At 42.2% G+C, this 23,399-nt stretch overlaps 1 protein-coding gene across 2 annotated transcripts; it reads right to left on the reverse strand.

Moving 5' to 3' along the window:
- Positions 1-8,821: 8,821 nt before the first annotated feature.
- Positions 8,822-22,184, reverse strand: LOC120749618 (transforming growth factor beta activator LRRC32-like). Of its 2 annotated transcripts, XM_040057186.1 has the most exons (4): positions 22,036-22,049; positions 18,464-18,554; positions 14,668-14,817; positions 8,822-12,186 (listed from the first exon to the last, which is right to left on the reverse strand). In XM_040057186.1, the coding sequence occupies exon 4, from the start codon at positions 12,070-12,072 to the stop codon at positions 10,246-10,248; it is 1,827 nt and encodes a 608-aa protein (XP_039913120.1). In that variant the 5' UTR covers positions 12,073-12,186; positions 14,668-14,817; positions 18,464-18,554; positions 22,036-22,049; the 3' UTR covers positions 8,822-10,245. The 2 variants fall into 2 exon arrangements, with proteins under 2 accessions (XP_039913120.1, XP_039913119.1); XM_040057185.2 differs by lacking the exon at positions 14,668-14,817 and having other exon boundaries at positions 22,036-22,184.
- Between the last annotated feature and the right edge of the window lie 1,215 nt (positions 22,185-23,399).

A 23,399-nucleotide genomic window follows, 5' to 3' on the forward strand; every position in this document is an offset into this window, starting at 1 on the left:
ACTTCTCTCCTACAAGTGAGACCATAAAAATCCAACCAACATTTGACTTATATTTTCTGTGTTTCTTCCTTCTTCCCTGTTGATTCAGAATGTTTAAAAACATTCCTTTCTGTTTATGTGCTTTAATTCTCCCCCTTCCACTTTGAAAAAATTCTCATAACCTTTCTGCAAAGGTCCCATTTTTCACACCTTTCCCAGCTGCTGCTGGGTCCCCTCTGAACTGTCTCGCAGTGTCTGGCTGTGAAACTTTTCCAGGTTTTATAACCTCATTCTTGAAACCTAAAGGGATCTTGAGGAACCCCACCTGGGAACTCTGCAAAGCGAGACAGCGGAAGGCAGAGAGGAGCAGCTGCCATGGAGCTGTGTCTCATGGCCTAATAAATTATCCCTAGTCAGTTACTGGACATAGTCTTAGCCTGGTCCATTTGTCAAGTGAAACATGAAGATGATTTAAATTGATGATTTAAAATACTTCACAAGCAAGGAGAGGTATAGAGAGTTGTGAGGGCTGCCCTGGTGAACAGATTGAAGTTGATCTTGTTCATTTACAACTGAAGCATCTTCAAAAACTGCACTGGTTTAACCAGAAGAATAACTCCATACCTTCCCAATGTGCACAGCATGTTCACACTTGTGGGATATCTGAAATAGTGGAGTGGAAAAGCAAGAGAGTTTTGAATGTTTGTATGGAAAACTTAGATATGTCTTTTAGGCCTTTGTCCTTTAAAGAATAATAATAATAATAATAATAATAATAATAATAATAATTATTATTATTATTATTATTATTATTATTATTACTACTATTACTACTGTTGTTGTTGTTGTTGTTATTAAGAAGTTAGGGAGATCTGCTCATTTTATTCCATCCAAATAAAATAAGATCTTTGACATGGGTCTTTATTCCTATAATAACTCTTGCACAAGACCAAAATCCAAACAAGTTGTGAAATAAGAAGTGGTAAGAAAAAACGCCATCACTGTTTGGGTAATGAGATGCTGAAAGCATTGCTCCACAGACCATTTAATGGTCTGATTTGTTTAACTGTGCATCACTCAGGTATTCTGCTAGAAGATATCTGAGAATACTTTGTGTGGATGAATCCAGAGGTCTGCTGAAGAGCAGTAGGAAGTGTGTGATGCAAACCAAATGAAGTGACACATTCTGTAGAGCACAAACCGGTAATGCCATTGCATTTGATTGCATCTACTCAGAAGCCTCCTTGTGAGCAGCCTAAAGAAGCAGGAGACCGGAAAAGCTATTACATGGTGAGAAAAGATGATGATATGACATTGGATGTGAACAGGCAGACAGCTGTGCAAAACATTCCTCATTGAAAGCTGGTCTTGATTTTTGGCTTTGATTACAGTTTTAAGAGGGTAAGCTGACATTAGACTTCAGAGATCAGATCTAACATATCAACCAATTAAAACAGTTGGAACGCCTGATTTTCAAACTAATTCTGAGTTTCTTGTCCAACAGTGAGTTTGACTGGATACCCACAAATTAATGTTCAGTTGCCTTTGAACTACCCTGGGGTTTGCTGCCTGAGCTCCAGCTGAGTGTCAAGTATAGCTCTCTATCCTGTATCATATCTGCAAATTCTGCATTGATACAGCCCAAACACTCCCAATGGCACTAGTTTCTTGCCATAGACTGAACCAGCTGCCTGTGTTTAGACAATAGATTCAAGCCTTTAACTCTAGGGCAAGGCTAAGCTCCAGCCTGTGCCCGCAATAATGTGGCCAGCAGGACCTGCCAGTGGCCATCCCCTGTGCTGGGCACTGCTGAGGCCTTAAATCCTGGGGTCAGTTTTGGGACCCTCATGCTGAGGACACCCTAGAGTGTGTCCACAGAAGAGCAATAGAGCTGGGGAAGGGTGTGAAGCACAAGTCTGATGAGTGTCTGAGGGAGCTGGAGGGCTCAGCCTGAAGAAAAGGGGACTCAGTGGGGATCTTCTCACTCTCTACAGCTCCCTGAAAGGATGGTGTAGCCTCGTGGGGCTTGGTCTCCTCTAGCAAGTAACAAACAATAGGAAAAGAAAATAATCTCAGGTTGTGCCAGGGTTTAGACTGGTTACCAGGAAAATTTCTTCACTGAAAGAACATTGAAAAATAATTGAAAGCATTGGAACAGGCTGCCCAGGGAAGTGGTGACAACCATCTTGTGGAGGGGTTTAAAAGCCATGTGCATGTGGCACCTGGGGACACGGGTTAGTGGTGGCCTTAGCGGCTGGGGAAACACTTGGTCTTGATGACCTTTGGGGTCTTTTCCAATTTAAATAATCCCATGATTCTAAGATACTTACACATAAATGCAAACATCACCATATGAGCTTGTGGTCGACTTACAATCTGTTCACCACCCAAGCTCTCACAACTCTTCACAACTTTTTTGTGGAGGTCTTGTCAATAAAGCTGAAGAGAGGCTTGGTTCATGCCATATCAGGGCTCTGGGTCTCCCAGACAAACTGAGTCTCCAACTTGTGGATGTAGAGACGTTATGGGAATTTAGATCTCTGTCAGGGGACTCAGATGTCATAATCCTTCATGATGAAAGGTTTTTTTTTAGCCTCCCTCAGTGACTTAAATGCTGTAATCTGAGTGAGACAGAACTGACCACTGGTGGTTCACACTCCTCAGCCTTCCTTATGAAAGAGTAAATGGAGGTTGTAGTGTTTTTTCTTTCTCTTTTCTTCTATAACATGGTGTTCAGAGCACACATGACTTAATGACATCATGATTTAATATCCTACTCCGCAGGAAAGGAATTGTTTTAATTACTACATCATAAATATGGGAGCACGGTACTTCCCAAGCATCTTGTTCAAGCTCTCCCCCTCTGCCTTTTGCAGTCCCAACAGTCAGATTTTTGTGTGGAGAGAATAGTTCTGTGTAACAATAGGGAACAAAGAGACAAGGACCTCCTTATGCATCTGAAGAAGATCACTTTACTGTAGAAATTACCTCCCTCTTAGACTTTTAATTTCAACTGGACAAAACCAGAACTTAACAGAAGAAGAGCACCCATTGACTGGCTCAGCTGCAGTGTTGCTGTTCAGGCGTCCTATCCCCCAGTCAGCTTCCCACTCATGTGCTGTCCACGCGCTCCTCCTCATAAATGCCTCCCACCCCTCAATGTCCAGCCTGCAGCAGCGTCTTTCCAACAGGGCCTTCTGGTGAACATGAGCCTTAATAACTTTAACAAATATAACCCCATTTTCCACAGTTCTGTCTTCCAGAGGCTACCTAAATGTCCTTTAAGGAGCACAACATTCTGCATATTGGAACAAAACTGAGGATAAATTGATAGGATCCATGTAGCACTCCCCCTGGCCTGAAAAGGAGGACAGCACTTAAAGAATAGAAAACACCCATGAGGGTAGGGGAGAAAACCAGACTTGCCACCTAGACATGGAATTATCATGGCAGCTCTATTTCCAGCTACACTTCCTACAGAGCTTTATCAGGAAATGATGCTTCGGCAGTATCTATCCACTTAGGAGACTTGGTAGAGGAAAGTTCAAACTAAGAGTTCGGTTGGGGCTTACGCACATATGAAAATGGTTTTGTGCTATTGGTGGCATTTCTAAATATCCCAAGTCGCAGAAATTCACAGGGAATTTCCACATCAAATATAGTCCTCTAGAGACTTCAGGCACCAGGTGGAAGAACCAGCAGCTAAACAAGAACTGTAAAGATTTATATTTTGGGTTTAAATACCTAGAGTGGCAATTAAAGCACCCAAATAATTTTCTGGAACTTTACCTCATTGGGCATCATTCTTTCTAAACAGGAAAAGAGCTTGATTTAGGGGTGACGAGTTCTTTTAACAATTCAATTACTTGCCTGATGTCTGTGATGTTACACAGGGATACATTGAATCACATATGTGAGGCAAGAAACTTATGCTGAAGTCCAGTACAAAGTGTGTTCCAAGAGTAAACCATCAGTGAAAATGGGGGTTTGAAACTCTTCAATTTATGCTTCTTGTCAGAATTTTTTGTAACAACATTTTAAAGTGAAAGGCAGTGGAGACAAAACCCATGCAAATATTATTTTAAAAAGCATAAATTACAATTTAAGTACTAATGATGGAAGGAATTTCTACAATATAAAACATTTTTGAATGAAAATCTTACCTGATAGGTCTCTTCTGGAATTTTGAAAGGTAATTACCATTATTTTATTTTATATTCTTCCTGTATCCCAGCAGTAATTGATATTTTAAAACATGAAAAGATTTAATTTCAACAGCCTAATATTTTATGCTTATTTTATTTTGATTTATTTTCTCGGCTTTATTTAGTGATAATTGGGAGAGATATTATTTAGCATTAGCTGATGGAAATATTTCATTATATTCTCTAGAGCAAATATAATAAAAGCAAACTGAATGTAGCAATGACTTTTTTTAAAAATTTTATTGTATGTGCTTTCAGCAGTAGGAATATCTGAATTAAAATTGAAGCTCTGGCCTTACAAAGGAGACATTTGCCAACTTCGTATTTTTCAAAATTTTCATGGAAAACTTTAGAAATATTAACTTTAATTTTGAGCTATAAAACTCAGGAGGGAAAAAAAATGGGAAAGATTATTTGAGCTCAGACTTCCATGAGCTGACTAGCTCTGTCAACATCTGATATCATCCGCCAGTTTTGCCATCTTTCTGGACGCTTCTGCCAAATCCCTTCAGATGTCAGTTACAGGCACTGTTTCTCTGCTACTGTATTCTTTACCTAAGTGCATGACCCATTCTTGTTTTCCAAAGATTTAGAGAATAATTTAGAACAGAAGGAGCCCTGGAGAACTCCAGTCCAGCTCCCTGATTGAAGCTGGGCCAACTTTAGTGTCAAAAGTACTTGCTGAGGGCCTTGCCCTGATGAGTTTTGAAAGTCTCCAAGGCCTTTCCAGAGTTTGACCTCTCTCGTTATGAAGAATTTTTCCATTATGTTTAATGTGAGCTTCCTAGCTGCAGCTCTCAGCCGTTGTATCTTGTCCCTTCAGTGAATACTTCTGGGAGGAGCTGATGTTTTTCCTTGTAGCTGTCCATCCAGTAATGACCAAAGATTTCCCCTCGAGACTGTCTCTTCTCCAGGCTGAACAAGCCTAGTTCCTGCTTCTGGTTCTAATTTCATCCTGGCCATTCCTTCCCTATTCTTTACTGTACGGGTGACAGAGTACTACATTAGGCTGTCCAGAGAGATTGTGGAGTCTCCTCCTCTGGAAATCTTTAAAACCCATGTGGACACGATCCTGTGCAATATGCACTGGGTGAACTTGCTCTAGCACTGGGCTTGGATTAGATGATCTCCAGAGGTGCCTTGCAATCCTAATCATTCAGTGATTCTGTAATTTGGATTCCAAATTTCTGGTTTAGCTATTCTTATTCCCCTTCTCTTTTCCTTGTGTCATACCTCCAGCCTAGTTGCCCATTCCAAACTTTCTTCTCTTTGGTGGATTTTCTACCTGAAAATGGAAGTCTCTCCTTCATTGGTCTTCAGGAGCAGGGACTCCCTTCTTCACTTCCTTTTCTGGGAAAGTCAGGAACAGTTAAGGTGAATCTCTTCTATAGTCACCTTCCAGAATGTTTCTTCATAGAGTATACTGCTTATGAACTGGAAAATCATGAAGTTGCCGAATGGTTTGGGTTGGACGAGATCTTAAAGAACACCTAGTTCCAGGCCCCTGCCATGGGCAGGGATACCTTCCACTAGACCAGGTTGCTCCAAGATCCATCCAACCTGGCCTTGAACACTTCCATGGATGAGGCATCCATAGCTTCTTTGCAACTTGTGCCACTATTTTACCGCCTTCATAGTAAAGAACTTCTTCCTCATTTAAATCTCTGCTCTTATTTTAAAGCTGTTCCCCCTTTTCCTGTCACTGATTCCCTGTGTAAAAAGCCACTCTTCATCTTACAAGCCCCCTTTAGGCATGAAAAGGCTGCAATCAGTTCTCCTATTGTCACCCAGATATGTGTCTGATGCAACAGCTGCTAGAAATGGACTGGAGGAGGGGATCAGTGGAACTAACTTGGCTCTGCAACACAGCAGAACAGCTGTGATGATCAATAGCTTGGGAGAAAAAAGACCCAGTGTTGCAGGATTTTTCCCTCGTATATGCCAAAATCTTGCTTAATATCATGTTGCATCACCCTCCAAACATCTTTGCTTGTGAAAGAATGTAGTATAGCCTGTCAGATTCTACTCAGAAAGTTTTTCCATGCATTTTCAGTTTTTTCTTCCTCCTCCAATTTCAGTTTCACCCCATTTCCCTGGTTACGGATACATTTATTTCAGTTTGTTTCTCCACAGGCAAATAAAAGAGTACTGAATGACGTGGGGAACAGATAGGGAGAGGAAATGTTTGAGTTCCCAAAATATTAGGAGGCAATTACTGTCGTGTATACTAACCCATTGTAGCTAGTTTAGGGCTGAGCAGAGTCCCAGCAGAAATCTGTGGCCAGAGACTGGTAGCCTGTGATAGTGTTATTTTTCTTGGCTTTGAAAAAAAAGAAAAATCAAGTTTCTGGAGACTTGATTTTCCATGCATAACCAATGAGAATCCAATGACTTCCTGAGCTTGTAGGGATGCCCTCTGGCATGTTTCTAGTGCTTCCAGTACTTACATCTACTTGATCCCAATACAGAGGATTGTTTCAGGAAGAAAACCCAGCAAACTGTGGTAGGAAATGCTTATGGGAGACCTATTGTTGTTCACCATGGAAAAGAGAAGACTGCAGGGAGACCTCATTGCTGCCTTCCTTAACCTAAAGGGGTTTTTAAGAAGGAGAGAGATTAACTTTTTAAATGGGCAGAGAGTAACAGAACAAGGAGCAATTGTTTTAAACTGAAAGAGAGGAGGTCTAGATTAAGTGTCAGGAAGAAATTCTTGATTGTGAGGGTGGTGAGGCCCTGGCACAGGTTCCCCAGAGAAGCTGTGGCTGCCCTGCCCCTGGAAGTGTTCAAAGCCAGGTTAGATGGGTCCCTGAGTAACCTGGTTTAGTAAGCTCATGGCAAGGGCGTTGAAATGAGATGGTCTTGTGATATATGTCCTAAAGTTAATTAGTGTTAAATGTTATAATATGTAATTCATTCTCTGTAAAATATAAGTTCATTTCTAATTGTGTATACCATGAGTTAACTGGGACTGAGACAGCACAGAGGGGGACACGAGGAATTCCTTTGCTACAGATGGCAAGGGAGGGACATGAGAGAGGTATGCCAAGAATTACATGAAAAGGGACACGAGAAAACTTCTGCCGGGAATCGTTAGAGGAGAACAAAATGACAGAAGAGGGAGATGGAGAACCCAGAGAACCGAATGATTACATCAGATCGATATCTTATCCGTCCCCGCCCGGCATTAACATCTCTACACGGTATCCAGACACAGCAATCAATACATTGTTCTCCTGAGAAGATCCTTTCAACCCCACCAGAACCCGACCATGAATATCTAATGAGGCTGCCTCGGAAGGGGGAGTCTCGGAGTCCCGATTTTTCCTCAGCGAACCAGTGTATAAAAATGGACCGCCTCAGACCGAAAATGTGAACTTGGGGAGTGACATACTGTCAGAGTGTGTTACCGTGTTCACCCAGTGCCAAAACCCCGGGGTTCGACGCTGTCCTTTTAATTGTGGCTATCAGAGACTGTTATTTTGTCTCACAATAAAATTCTAAATTTTGATTTATAGAATTTGGTCTATCGTATTTATTACAGTCTTTAAGGTGCTTTTCAGCCCAAACCAATTTATGATTCTGTGTTTCTATTGTCCTGTCCCATGCAAACCGCTGCAGAAGGGAAGCCTTTTGTGGCATGCGGCAACTTAAAGAAAACAGAATTTGCATTGACTGCATAAATCGCAAATGCGCTATTAAATGCCAGAATCACAGAAGGATATCCCTTGGTTAAGCCAAAGGAGCTCTTTGTATCAACAGAAGTTTTTGCAAGGACTTTATGAAAAAGCAATGAATGAGGGTGTCGATTTTGGTTGCAAAATTACAGGCTGCATCATGCCTGCTGTCCTGATTCCACTGGGATAGTTCATATTCTGCTTTGTTAAACCATGACACCAACCTACTAGGACATTGGGACTGGTGAAAAGATGTGTAATGTCTGAGTGACGGCTGCCTTTGATGTAGGATCAGGTACTTTCACATTTGGTCTTCTTGCAGGCACAGTAACACACAGGAGAGGCAAGAAGTGGGGCTGTCATCTACATATCCTTATTTTGAATGATTTTGAACAATCAAATGTAAAGCTCCCATTTTCCCTTTTCCCTATCTTTGTAAATTTATTCATATTTTCTTCCCCTCGTGCTTCTTGTCTCATTCAGAGTAAAAGAATTGGCTGAAGCAGGCACATGTCACTACTTGGTTGCTTATGCTGCTAACAGAAAAATCCAAATGAGCCATGCTGCACTTTACTTCTGAGACTTACTCCTCCAAAAACTATTTCTGCTCCCAGGGAAGTCAATGGACGTCTAATTAGTCCCAGATGTTTAGTAATAACAAGCACTTCCTTTTTGTAGACCAAAACAATAGTGTTCAAACGTAATTAAATGGCTTTGGCTCTGTCATCAGGTTATTAACTAATTCTGGTCACAGCAGCCAAGCTAATACTAGCTCTCACAGCAGGAGAAATAGGCTTGCCATGCTTGGCACAAAATCTAGGAACTCAGTCTGTGGCAAATCAGCATCTGGGTGCACAGCTTGGCTTGCTTTTGAGCTTCCAACTAATCCCTGGGATCACTGTTTGTGCAAGCTTTCTCCTACAAGATTAAGTGCTTGAGCCATTGGCTTTCGTAGATGTTAGATCAGGCCCTATTGCTGCTGATGGTTTGTTCAAATTCATAGGATCACAGACATCACAAAATGGTTTGGTTTGGAAGGGACCTTAAAGATCAGCTTGTTCCAATGCCCCGCCCTGGGCAGGGACATCTTCTGCTGGGCCAGATTGCTCCAAAGCCCATCCAATCTGGCCTTGAATACCTCCAGGGATGGGGCAGACAACTTTTCTGGGCAACCTCTTCCAAATTCTTGCCTGCATCTCCAGTACATTTCCTTATTCTCCACTGGTTGTACTCTATAATATGGAGCAGCTGTCTCTGCTTCAGGACCAGAAGGTAAAGGTCTAAGGTGAAGTATAAATACCATAGAAAAATAGGAAAACGTTTCCTTTTAACTGCGGAGCATTCCAAGCTGGTGTTTTAATATATCCACAGCCTTGTGCTTTTTACAAAACTCAGTTGTTTTTATTGTACAAAATTCCCCAGTGAAAACCACCAGCCAGTTTCATACATAACTGCTTAAAAAATATAATTATATACCTTTTTGTAGTGTGGTAGTTATGACATTCACTAGCTGGAAGAAACAGAAATGGAGCAGCAATTTGACTCTGAGTAATTTACCTGGACAGGTTTCAGTTTGACCACGATTTCTCTTATGTACCTGAATGGACTGTTCCTGGCATTAACAGAGGCCTGGTATAATTCCTTTTCAAAGCCACTGAACCCTGTTAGCAGGTCAGGCTCCCACTCACTGCCATGTTCCCTTCAAAAGGGTGAATTTTCTGTGAGAGTATATGACATAACATTTGTCAGTGTCAACTTCTAGCAACGCAACAGGTTAGCCATGTTAAACACAGCACAGAATGAAGACCCACAGAACTTTTCTTGCGGCACATCCTCTAGATAATAATATATTTTGGGGGAAAGACAGTAGAAAGACAGATCTGAATAATGGCCCAGGACTGTGTTCCCTACGCGTTATTTCACATTGGTAACTTCAAAACGCCTTTTTACAATCTAACCTCCCGTGGCCTTTAATAATAGATATACTATTCTTCTGCATTGAAATGTAATCATATGCAGTGATTTCCCAACAGTTTTTCTTGGAAATATAAACATTTCAATTCAATGTTAGCTGGTTGAAATTCATGCTCCAGAATATTTTTCTAAAAGCCTTCACCCCAGAGATGACTTTCTTCACATTAAACTCAGTTAAATATATATTGCACACAAGGGCCAAATTTCTCCTCTTTGAGTTAAACCGTGGATCTGCAAAACATGGCAAATTCTCCTTCCAGTCTCTGCAACCCATACCAGTGATGTAATTCAGGGGCATTTCAAAAGTATTTGTAATCCACAGCTGAAAATCAAAGATGAGAATTTTACCCTTCATTTCTACACACTGTCGGTGTAGCATCCGATTTCTTCAGTTTTCAAGGTATTTTGTGTTACTATGCTTTAAACTGGTGGGTAAAGTTTTGTCTGCGGGAGCAAAAAAATGAACCCACACCAATGATGATCACAGATAAAACCAATACAAATATTAATATAATAAGGAAGTTGGTTTTCTTCAGATCCTCTTTTTCACAGTCTTCTGGTCTAATGTTCCTGATGTGCATTTCATCCTGGTACCCGAAATTTTGAGTGTGCTGACACGTTAAATGCTCCACATTGGGGATCTGGACATTTTTGTTCTGGATCATTGATGAAAGCCAGATGTTTCCACAGCAGATGAGTGGGTTCCCAGTGAGATACAAGTTTTTAAGTGAGTTTTCTAATGCTAAAATATTGCTGTTCTGTAACGTACTGAACCTGTTGTTCCGTAGGTCCAGAACTTCTACTGGAGAGTCACTACCCCACTTAGGCAGCCAGTTCAGCTGATTTTCAGAGAGGTTTAAATGTTTAAGGTGACGAAAACAAGGCAAGTGAATATTTAAATCTATCAGGCTATTACCATATAAATACAAACATTCCAGAGACTTTTCCAGACCTGATAATGCCTTAAGTTCTATTTTCAGTCCAGGGTTCATGGAGAGGTCCAAGACAACCAGAGAAGTCTTGTAGAAGCTGTATGCTGGTAGGATGCTCAGCATGTTGTCAGCTAGGTACAAGTACCGAAGAGCAGGAGAATCGACAAATGATACACAACCACTTTCCTCTCCAGCAAGTCTTTGCTTAGCCAACCCAGAGTACATGCTGCAAAGGCTGATATTATTGCTCTGTAGATTAAGCAGTCTAAGGCTAGGAAGATTTGAGAAGATGTCAAACTGCAGGGTTTGAAGGTAGTTGTTTTGAATATAGAGCTCCTTCAAATTTGACAATGCCTCAGCATCAAGGAGAAGGGTCTGCAAAGCATTGTAGCTCAAGTCAAGGACAGTTAAAGAGATCAATGCACTGTCATAACTTACTGCAAATGCCTGAAGACAGTTTTTACTGAGATTCAGGTTGTGAAGGGACGACATTGATTCAAAGAACTCATCTGGAATGGATTTGATTTCATTATAACTTAAGTCTAAGTATACAAGCTGGGATAAATAAAGAGAACTTTTGTTTCTACTTTGCTTCTGATCAAGAAGATAGAAAGAAGCATTTAGCCATTCATTTTTCACATAGTCCATTTTATTATGAGGGGATTCAGCACTGAGCTGGATTAAATTCTTTGATAAATTCAGAGTTACCAGCTTATTTACCTGAGGGAACACTGGGAAGTGAAACAGTTTGTTTTCACTCAAATCCAAATACCTTAAGCTATATTCATCATCTGATTTTGTCGTGTGGAAGGTCTCAATGCTGTTCCTGCTAAGGTCAAGTATCTCCAGCTGCCTGAGGTTAAAATCAGAGATGCAAGTAATTGAATTCTTTGAGAGATTGAGTTTGGACAGGCTCACTAGAGTCTCAAAAGCACCTTCTTCTATTTCCATGATGATGTTGCTCTGAAGATTTATTTCCACAAGATTGGGAGATCCCTGAAACATGTTTTGTGATATCATTATAATACTGTTGTCTGCCAAGGAAAGATACTGCAGTGCTGGAGCTTCTTTGATGAAATATTCAGCCATCCCATTGTACAGACTGTTGTGGGACAAGTCCAGTATTTCCACCTTGGGTAAGAGTCCAATCCCTTCTGTGACATTTTGAGCAAGCTCATATAAGTGATTGTTGGCTAAACTTATTTCCAGCAAATTCTTCATGTGTGCAAAGACTCCAGGTGTGATGAAACTTATCTGGTTAGAGCTTAAATCCAGGCACTGAAGGGAAGTGTAAAATGATAATGACATTTCAGGAATGCTTTGAATCAGATTTCCTGACAGATCTATTTTGTTTACATTTGGATGGAGCTCACGAGGGATTTGGTGGAGGTCTTTGTTGTGACAAAATGCCTGAGAGTTTACCTGCCAGAAAAAAAGAGAGAAAAGATGTCACATGACAAATTAAAACTGCCTTTGCATTAAATATAAGAAAAATAACATTCAGCATCGAGGCAGATGCTGCTTCTGAAACACTGATCACTTTTTCTGAGCATTCAGAGAGCAAGAGCAACAATCCCAATTAGCTTATTTGCAGCTAACACTACTCATTTTATTTTAAAGGGATTTCTGCCTTCGAACAGCAGAGTTTTATCTGCATATGATACCTACTACAAGTTCTCCTTTCTGTACCTTTCTCCTGGACTCATTTGAACAGTCCTGAATTTCTCTGTGATCAAGCACTATTTTATAATTTTTCTGCTGATGTTTAATTTTCTCACTTTCATCGCTGTATGAGATTTTGCAGACTCTGCTTGCAGTAGGACACAGTACTTGGAAGAGCTTCACCCTGTTGACAACATGGGTTCCAGAGCAAGGAGGTATAAAAACCTATAAGGATCCTATAGGATAAACCCTGTTTCTCCAGTCACATGTTCAAATATGCCTTTCCTTAGCCATGGCTTAGTTAAGCAAGGCAGCTTTAACTAAATAGGGTCATTCAAGAACTGAGACATTTTTAATGCCAATCTCCAAACTCATTCCGCTTTTATCTTCCATGTTTATCTTTTTCCTAAGGCAACAGTTCCCTTCTACTCCCAAGAGGAGCACACCTTATGAAGCCACCCGTACAAGACACCTGTGATGCAACACAGAAAACACAGATTATGTAAATTGAGTTTTTGAGAGGGAAAATGATGTGATGTCAGGCCTTTTTAGGCCAATTCTCAGCATCAGGGTAGAGGAAAAAAAGCTGAGTGTCAAAGTCAAATCCATCTTCTAGATGCAGCTGTGTTTAACTGCAGCTAGGACTGAGTTCTGTGTCCTGAACACAGGAAAAGGGAAGGTGAAGAGGAAGGGAGGGAGGGAGGGAGGGAGGGAGGAAGGAAGGAAGGAAGGAAGGAAGGAAGGAAGGAAGGAAGGAATCGGAAGGAAACGCAGAGGAAGGAGGAAGGAACGAATGGAAGAAGGAAGGCAGGCAGGAACAGCGTAGGACAGAGAAATAGGAATAGTGCAAGGAAGGAAGGAAGGAAGGAGAAGGAAGGCAAGGACAGGAACGGCAAGAGAAGGAAGGAAGGCAAGGAAGGAAGGACAGGAAGAGGAAGGAAGGAAGGAAGGAAGGAAGGACCAGAAGGAAGGAAGGAAGGACAGGAAGGAAGGACCAGGAAGGAAGGAAGGAAGGAAGGAAAAGGGGAAGGAAGGAAGGAAGGAAGGAAGGAAGGAGAGGAAGGAAGGAAGGGAAGGAAGGAAGGAAGGAAGGAAGGAAGGAAGGAAGGAAGGAAGGAAGGAAGGAAGGAAGGAAGGAAGGAAGGAAGGAAGGAAGGAAGGAAGGAAGGAAGGAAGGAAGGAAGGAAGTCTGTTGAATATTAACTTCTGTGGAGAAGCAGAATCCAGATTCTATGACACAAAGCTTTTCAGAAATCAAGCAAATATTCAACATCAAAAATATTAAATCCCACCTGTTTTATATGAACTTTGATGTGAATGAAGTGGCAAATCTATTTAGGAAATGTGGGGCACTAGTCAGCATTTTGTGAATCTCTTTTCCATCATCTTAGTTCAGAAGACCACACAAGAATGTGCCAGAGAAGTGCAAGTGCTCATTCAAACTGCAGATATACACAAGCTGCTCCACAGTGCTTCCCATGACACAGTTTTCCCAAAGATCCCAAGTAAATTGACAATTTAAACCTAAACCCCTTCCTTTTCTCCCTCCAACTCAAATATCCCTCAGCTAAAAAAAAAATAAAAAAATAAAATAAAAGAAGGAAATTTTCTGACTTCTCCTTGAAAATATTTCTTTTCTGCAAAGTCACTGTATACTTCCTCATTTTGAGTTAAATTTTACCCAGAGTTGGCCTTATTTCCAAGGCATGAATAGCAGGGCAGGAAACCTCTTCTTACTCATTTGTGGAAGAGGAAGAAGCCAGGAGGATACAAAAATCCAGGATCCCAGCAAGTGCTGAGCAGCCTCCATTTCCCCTGGGCACCTAGAATCTTACCAAAGTCATGATGCAACTCTCATCAACACCAACAATCTGCCTTTCATTGAAGTTGATGGGGGAGAGATTAACCACTGTTCACCGTGTATCTTGCATTATTTGGCTTTTAATCTGCATCCATGGAATCCTCCCAGTGATAAAAAAGACTAATAAAAATCTACACCTCCCACTGTCTGATCCTATAACATTTCCCCTCTCAATTTTATTTTGAACTTTCCTTCCTTTTCACTGACTATTTTGATCCTCACTAAATTTCTTATTTTGTCTCTTCTGTACCATATTTTCTCCCCCAAGGCTCCAACTGCATGAATTTCATTCTCATCAGCAGTAGGGAAAAAAAAGATGAACCACATCTCTGTGGGATGGAGCAAACAGCATCTATTTGGTTTATCTCCTCTCCTCTTACCCCTTAGTCCAATGGGCTGGTAGCTTGAGACTGGAAAAGAGGGTTTTGTCAGTCTCAGGTTCTGACTTCATCATCTTTGTCAGTGCTGCTGTTTCAAGTCCATTGTCAAGAAGTACTGGAGGGTGAGGACCACTTGGTCCCATTAAGATGCTGGCAAAAAAAAAAGAAATGACCCAACAGTTCAAAAGCTGGACATAATTTGATTTATGACTCCAGTTCTTCATTGCTCAGCATTGGGTGGAATTTGTCAGCTACCTCAATAAGAGCCCTACAAAAAGGAGTTGCACTCAAGCTTGCCCTGGAGTTCTCCTTTATCAATTCATGAACATTTGAACCAAGAATTTGGGCTGGAGCCACTTGGCACTGACCTGTACTTGTATGGTGTCCCTGACTATTCTTAGAAGAGCTGCCCGGGTAGAGTCTTAGCTACACAATCAAACCTTAGCATTTTGCCCAGGTACCACATATCAGCTGACCTATGACGTCTGGTTATGCATCTTGAATAACCTTGCATCATCTCAAAGCAAGGTAAAATAGAATTTCCTAAAATCCCTTCCCTTCTATAAATTATTTGAAATCCTTTCCTTTGCCAATTAACATGAATTAGCAAAATCATTATCATGAGTTGGCACAATTATGTTTTCTAGTTATAGAGAAATGTGAGATGTTTTTCCCTGCCATTACCATGGAGTGGTTTTGGGGCCGGGGGGGGGGGGGGGGGGGAGGACAGGGACCTATCAAAAAGCTAGCCAGGATATTGACAACTAAGTTGACCAATGGAAAATGTCGATGTGACTTTGGAGGGGACGTTTAAAAGTAATCTGCTGCGGATCGGGTTCTCTTGCTTTGGAATCAGCCATGAGGTAACACCGTGGGCGGCAGGCAGGGCTGGATCGGGCCCTGCTGCCTCTCTGTGCGGCCGGGCCGGGCCCAGCCGGGCCTCTGAGGGCCGCTGCCCGCACAGGGAGGGCCTGGGCCGGCCGAGCCCCTTTCCCCTGCTGCCACGGCAGGGAAGAGAGGCGGCTGCAGCTCGGCAGTGCTGGCCATGGGCTCAGGGCCACGGCAGAAAGGGCTAAAACATGGCCCAGATTAATCACTGCTGGCAGCAAAGAGAGAAAGCTCCATAACAACTCCGAGCCGAGACGCCCTGGATGAGACCGAGGGGTGGAAAAAAGGACATCTACCAGCTTCCTCCATCAGCACAGCTTTGCATTTCCTTCAGCCCTGCAGCCTGGCACTTGCACATGGCCCTTACAGGCCCAGGCAGATTTAACCCTTTTCTAGCAACATGGAACTTTTAAAGCACAACTCTTCCTTAAGAGAAAGAAGAAAGAGAACAGAGGGTACTTAGAACAGACACCAAATGAAGTCAGTTAGATTAGAAGTGAAAGAGCTAATAATACTGGAATAGGACTGAAGAAGTGGACATTTTTAACCGGACTTCTCTCAGGTAAACTATGGAGAAATGGACTGTTCTTTGCAGCATCTTAGTGTTGTTGGGTAGAATGCTATTCTAATCAAAATTGAGGACTGATATAATAGTCAAAAGGAGGTCTCAGCCTTTGAGACAAAGATGATTTTAGACTAGAAGAAGTATTCATAAATAGTACCCCAGATACACTGAGAAGCTTTGCTGATAGAACATCACAGTCTGCAAAAACTCCGAGCGGCAGCAGATGTGTGACATTGAGAGCACTGGACTATGTTTGTCTTGTGGCAAACATATTCATAAAAAAAACTTTATAGAGACCCTTCTCCTAAGTAATGTATGATTATGCCTAAATAGTGAACCTGACTGAAAATCTCAAGTTGTGTCTTTCTGTGTTGTTTAGTAAGAAAGTTAATAGTTTGTCAAAGGAGAGAAGCGTGTTTTAAAGTGTCATTCTGTTTTAATTTAGGTTTTCTTTTTCTCAACCTGTTTTTTTTCATTCTTTTATTGTGTGTTACTAAAACTATTTTTGTTCATTTTTGTGCTTAAGCTTGCTTTGTTGTTTTTTCTCCTAATCTCTCCCTCCCACAAAAAGAATAAATACTAAAACCCCTACATTAATTGGTGTTTCTGCCTGGTTTTATTAAATAAAAAACATTACAATCATCTTTCCTTGGGAGGTAAAATATGATACAGTTGAAGCTTTGCTTATCCTTGGAAAATAATGTGAGTTAGGAAGAACGTCCTGACATTTGATCTGTTCCTTGTTGTCTCACAAACTGAGAGATGTGCTGTAACAGGTATAACCAGTGCAGTTCACCCCCATGCCAGGGCTCTGGAAGGGACTGGTTACTTTCTAAAACCTTTTGTACAAGAGTTTTGTTCAGCAAAAGAACCATCAGTGGTGACTCAGAAAGAGGCACAGGTTTCTGACTCATGCCTCTTCTATGAGATTTGAGATTAAAGTTTCCATTTCTGACCCTCTGCTATTCTAAAGGTGTCACCACAGGGAAAGTACCATATAAAACAGTGAGGCTGTGATGCAGTGCAGGACTGTCAGTGGACAGCTAACCAGCTAATCCAGTAGCTCCTTCCTTCTTTGAGCTGTGTTTGGATCCACACCAAATGCCCAGTGAAGGAAGGCAATCAGCATGGACATTGGCAACGCTGTGCTGTTGATTTACACGAGATGAGCATCCTGGCCCCTGACTGCAGCATGTTTTCTGTCAGGGCTGATTTTATCCCAGCATAGTTGTGTTGTTGGCTTGATGAAAGCAGTTTACAGTGGAGCAGTGCAAGCAAGCATGTGTTTATTTCTCAGCAATCAGCCTGGTCTGTGACCCATCAAGAAACGGGATGAAACTGCTTGGATTATTGCGTGGCTCACCCAGCCTTCATGTGACTATGACGTGGGACCCAGGCTGTCCTGTTTACAGTGGCTTCATCAGTGTTCTCTCTCCAGCCAAGGAGCTGACCTACCCAGTCACCTTCCCAAGATCTTTTTATATATACACTAGGTCTTAATTTCTCTGGAATTCAGGAAGTACAGCAATATGACAGGGTGGGCAGGAATGGAATGAGTCCCACAAGGGAGATGTGTACAGCTAGCAAATTATTTTTTCCCTATTTTGGAAATTCTTGAGGATTTGGGCTTAACAACTTCAATGTTCAAGGGGGGAAAGTATTTTTAAACATCCTGGTACAGTCAGAAGCACTTGGAGAGGGAAGGGAGAAAGTCCAGCTGCAAATAACATTTATAATATTGTACCAGGTGCTTGCAAAAATTCAAGGAGCAGATTTTGTACTGGAGCAAGAGTCTTTGCCATTTCTCTTCGCTCTAGCAGAAGTCAGGTACAGCTTCCCTGACAGAAATGCTGTGTCAGGGCAGAGGAGGTCAGTCTACTTGTTATTACAAAAGAGCTGGTATAGAAATATTTCACAGAAGATGCTTTAATTAAAGCACAAAGAACAACTGATATAAAGGAGTTGATTTTAAGTCTAAGTTCTTCCTCTGTCTTAGCCACAGAAATCCTGTACAATCTTAGGGAAATCAAGTCAAATTTCTTTTAACCAGCTCCTCCTTAGGAAAAAAGCTGAGATAATGACCTTTCTTAGCCTGTCCCTCCTCACACTGCCCACCGCGCCCCCCACCCACCCCCCTTTGTGTGCCGTCGCTACAACAAGGACAAAGCCTGACACAGACTGCTAAGCATCCCCTAAAGCTGCAAATTCCACCTCTGCCATCACAGGAAGCGTGGTCCTGGGGGTTTCCCTTCTCAGAGACTGTAGCTGCTTGTGCAGTGCCTGTAACAAGGGGATCCCGACCTCACGCAGGATCTCAAGGGGCCTGAATAGAGACAGCCTTACCATTTCACAGGATGTCCTCTCTGAGAGTTGATAGTTAGAGGTTTCTTTGTTCAGCACTGCCAGGAAGAAGATGATGTACAGTTTCATGGCTCTGCAGGTAAAAATAATTACAGTTAGGTTTCATATGGGACACAGTGACACACATGCAAAAGTTGGCACCAGGTCATCATCTAACATGGAGAAGGACACGAGCAGTGCAATAAATTAAGCCATCTCTGAGCATACAGCACTAGTGACCCACCTGTGTAGCTTCACATCCCCTTCAGCCTGGTGAAAAGAAATCTATATGAGGACTTGAAAGGAAGGTCCAAGGCAATTTCATGGGTTTTCCCCAGTGTGATTTCAACTGCTGCCTAAATGATATCCAGGACAGTCAACAAAGTCCAGATGTTCAAGCTGGGCAGGGTGTCTGGCATCATGGAGAAAGAAAACCACTGAAGACCAAGGTGTCTTCACATTCACCATAGACACAGCACAGGTGTTTTCAACTGAGCTGAAGTTTTGTGTGCCATGTCCTGAGCAAAGCCAATGGGTACCGCTCAGAAACAACCAGAAGTGGGAACAGTTTTCATTTCTGTCCACAACATTTTCTACTCCTCTTATCCCAGGGTGTCAAAGAGCTTTTACATGTGCATCCTCCTTGAGTTAATGCAAACAGCTTAAGGAATGAACTGAGATTTTTCATTTTACACATTCCAGGTACGGGCAGGCTTTTAGATACATTTGACAGGAGCTCATAAAACCATATGTTCCACAGAATCACAGAATATGTAAAGTTGGAAGGAACCCACAAAGATAATTGGGTCTGACCCCTGGTCCCGCACAGTACCATCCCCAAGTGTCACACCCTGTGTCTGAGAGCCTTGTCCAAATGCTTCTTGGAACTCTTTCACACTCGGGTTGGAAGGGACCTTTAAAAGTCATCCGGTGCAATCCCCCTGCCACGGACAAGGACATAGGCCTTACAAAGAGACAGATATAAAATAGAATGGATTTGTGTGAAACAGAGAATTCATAAGAGTTTAACTGTTTGGAAAGCGCTTCGTAAAAGAGCACAGATCTGTAAAACAGCAAACAGCGCTGGGAGGCTTGTCACTGGACAATGGGGAAAAATGGAACCAAAGCCAAAGGCAAGCATTCCTGCTTCAAACAGCTCCAAATGCAACCCCAATCCCATGCACATGCCACTGGAATCAATGTAATGTTGCTCAGTGTCTTCCATCCACAGAGCATTGAAAAGCTGGAAACCAAAGAGGATCATTCTCAGCAGATGGAGAACCCTCTGCTTAGTCACTTTGATGGATGCAGCTGATGGCCCTTCACAGCGCTGACAGTCATTGAACAGCAATGCCAACATGTTCCTGATGGGAATCTGCCCATTTCTCCCCTTCCCAGCCAGAGAACAGAGCTGTGTACTAGGAAGAGAGAAACTGGGGAGGATTAGACCACAGCTACTCTGTGTAGTTTGCATATTCCTTCCATTTCACAAGAAAACCCCAGTGATGGATGGATGATGATCTGTGACCCCAAGATGAAAGAACAGGTCTCAGTAATGGGATCAGAAGTGTGTTCCTCCCCGTTAAAATCAAACCAAGGATGTTAATTCTCTACCATTGAATCAATGTTTGCAAAATATGCTGAAATCATCTGATGGAAGGAGGAATTGCTGATATCACCATCTATAAAGTTTCTGTTGTCCCCCTCTGTTCTTCATTCCCCACACTTATAGCAGCTGGGACCTCCTTCAAGGAGAAATCTATTTCTATCATTTGAGTATTAGTTTGCTGAGATGGTGATAAAAGATGAACATACCAATGATTACAAAGCTTTTCTCCAAGCCCTCAAATGGAAATCCTTTCTGTTCACACGCAATGAATTAAGCTGAGGATATTAGGATATTACCCACAACAGGGCACCACGCTACCACCCTGAGGGACCGCACGTGGCCCATGTGCTCTGCAGTGTCTTCCCTTGTCACACTGTGAGTGCAAAAAAAGGTCTCTTTGCCTCTTAAATAACAAACCTGACAGAATCCAGGGTCTTAACATACTTGTAACTTCCTAAATTTTAGGTTTATAAAGCAACTGGGAAATTGCTGTATTTGAACACACACATACAAAAAAAAAAAAACAAAAAAAGGAATGGTTTGCTGTGTAAGGCAAATCTGTAATAAGCAAGGATGCTGTCCCTCCAGGTGTTTCTAAGCTGGCTGTCACATCCTGAAGCTCATCAGGGATGTGGTAGTCTCTTCCAGTGTAAGACAACATAGACTCCATCCTCACAGAACCATTTAGTTTGGGAAAACCCTCTAAGACCATCAACTCGAACTGTTCTTCCAGCACTACCAAGGCCACCACTATCCCATGTCCCCAAGTGCCACATCCATACGCCTGTTAAATCCCAACAGGGATGGGGTCTCCACCACTGCCCTGAGCACCCTTTGCCAGTGCTTAACAAACCATTGTGGTGAAGAAATTCTTCCTAATACCTGAACTAAAATTCCCCTGGCACAACCTGAAGCTACTTCCTCTTGACCTCTCATGGTACAGCCCAACCTCCTTGCTCATGCAGATTCTTTTCCTAGGGTAGTTTCCAGTTCAGCTGTCCAGCTGAGGAGCTTTTTCTGCCTAGCTTTTCTCTGAGCAACCTTTAGATCCTTCTCTGCAAACTCTAGTGTGACACATCAGTGCATGCCCCTCTTTTCTACCCTGTGGGCAGGTCTCAGCATCCCCCCCACCCTCTCCCAGTACCAAGCTCAGGGTTACAGGACCCCCATTCCCTTGGTGTGAGAGAGGACGTCTACTGACACTAAATCCTTCCCGCTGGCATTGATCTCTCTATCCACAGCTTACAAAAACAGTTTGGGAGCAGCAGTAGCAACAACTCCACTTAAAGGAGCTTTTATTTTCCTGAGGCTTTCCCAGAGTTGAAGCAGCCTCATGATCAGTGCCAGTGTGCGCCCACTGGAAGCTGTGATAGAAATCCCAGCATAACTCAGAGCAGGATTGAGCTCTGCACCCTATTAAATCCACAGCTTTCCATCACAGCAGTTCAGAATCACCCACTGCCATCCCCAGCTGAAAAAGACAGGTGGTTTAAGTCAATATCATCCCCAAGGAGTATTAGTTAGTAGGTCAAATAATTCTAGTAAAAGCGTACCCTAACCATGTCAGCATGTCCACTTAAAAAATAGGAAAGGCAGAGAAGACAGAGAAGACCAGTAATTAGCCTCAATACACATTTCAAACTATGGAATAATAACAATTTATTCCCAGTTTCCACTTCAGAACAATGTTCGCTTCCATCTCTATCACAATATTAATCCTGAAACTACTTCACAGATGTTGTTTGCAGCTAATAAAAGCAGCACTTTCCAGATTTCCCCAAAACATAATTTTTGTTACTGCTTAGACAATTAACGGAGATGCTCTCCCATGCCAAGGAAAGTTAAATATAAGAGAACATACAGAACACAAACAATACTCCCCAGGGTCTGATCCTTTTCCATACAAGTCTCTTTCCTGTTAAGTTAGAGCTTTCAGGGGTAAAAAGAGTGACTATTTCACATTTACCTTGTTTCAAGGGTTTCTTGCATCCCCAAACACTGCTTATCATCTCTTTAAAAAGCATATCTAGATCTTCAGAATCAATTCAGTCCTGGTATCAATGCAATTATTCTTCAGCTTCATGTTCACCAGTTCAGGACACCTAGAGGCTCGCTCATAACTTCAGAATGAAGGCATTTTCAAGGAAATAGCCTTATATGGGACAGTGTCTGCTTTAAATTATGTTGCTTGTCTTCCTCTCCACTCCTCCCCGGGTTCTTGCTGGGTCCTAGCCACCGCTGTGCTCTGGATGGAGTCAGCTACTGTGCGACATCCTGAAGCCCTTCCTTGGGGCAGGCATTGAAAACGGGGATTTTTGCCAGAGGACCTGTCAGGATTGGGCTGTGGGTTTGCTCAGGAGAATAAGTAACTTATTGGCGATGCCACTGTTTGGCTGTGTGCATGGGGCATGACAGTGTGTTTATTTGGGGGTTTTGTGTCTGCAAGTTATGTTCCTGGAGGGTTGTAGCCTCCTGCACCTAAGTATCTCTCTTCATCCTTAGGGAAGCAGTGCTTGAGGATTAAATGTTTAAAATTCAATTCCCAGAATCTGGAAACCTGTTCTGGAAGAAATAACTTTTTTTTTTCCCTCTCTCTCTCTTTTTTTTTTTTTTTTTTTTTTTTTTTTTTTTTTTTTTTTTTTTTTTTTTTGTCATCCTACTAATGAGAGTGTGACTGCAGTCTGCTGGGAGAATGGGGGTCCATTGTTGGCTTACAACATCCTTGATGGATTTTCATGGCATGAGGTGGGAATTAGGGATAAAGGCCTCCATAAAGGCATTTTCAGATGAGCTGCTGAAATTTTGCCTGTAAGTACCTAGTGCTGAATATACTGGATCTGCTGGGAAGAATTCCCACTGCAAAGGGGTGCTTTTGTTATGCAGAAGATTACTTCACATTGCCGAAGTTCAGCTTTTTATTTATTATTTTGTGCTGCCCTCTAGAGCTGGAGCAGCTGGCTTCCTCATTTCCTTTTGCTAATTAAGTCCCACTTCAGGAAAACCCACCTCTGCATAAATTTCCCTCTTGTTTTCTCCCAGAGACATAAGCCTGAACTGCAACAACACAGTTTTCCCGTGGCTGAAACAATATGCCAGAGAGCTGGGCTCTTAGTTTGCTTGGTAATGCACTCTGAAATGAGAGGTATAAATCACAGAATTATAGAATCTCAGAATGGTTTGGATTGGAAAGGACCTTAAAATTCATCTAGTTCCAGCCTCCCTGCCATGGGCAGGGACACCTTTCACTGGACCAGGTTGCTTGTCTAGCTACAAAAATACTATGACAAGGTGATAGGGGAGGGCAAGATTAGGTGCAATGGATAGAAAAAT

Source organism: Hirundo rustica, chromosome 2, assembly GCF_015227805.2.
Source record: "Hirundo rustica isolate bHirRus1 chromosome 2, bHirRus1.pri.v3, whole genome shotgun sequence".
In the NCBI taxonomy this organism is placed as follows: Eukaryota; Metazoa; Chordata; class Aves; order Passeriformes; family Hirundinidae; genus Hirundo; species Hirundo rustica.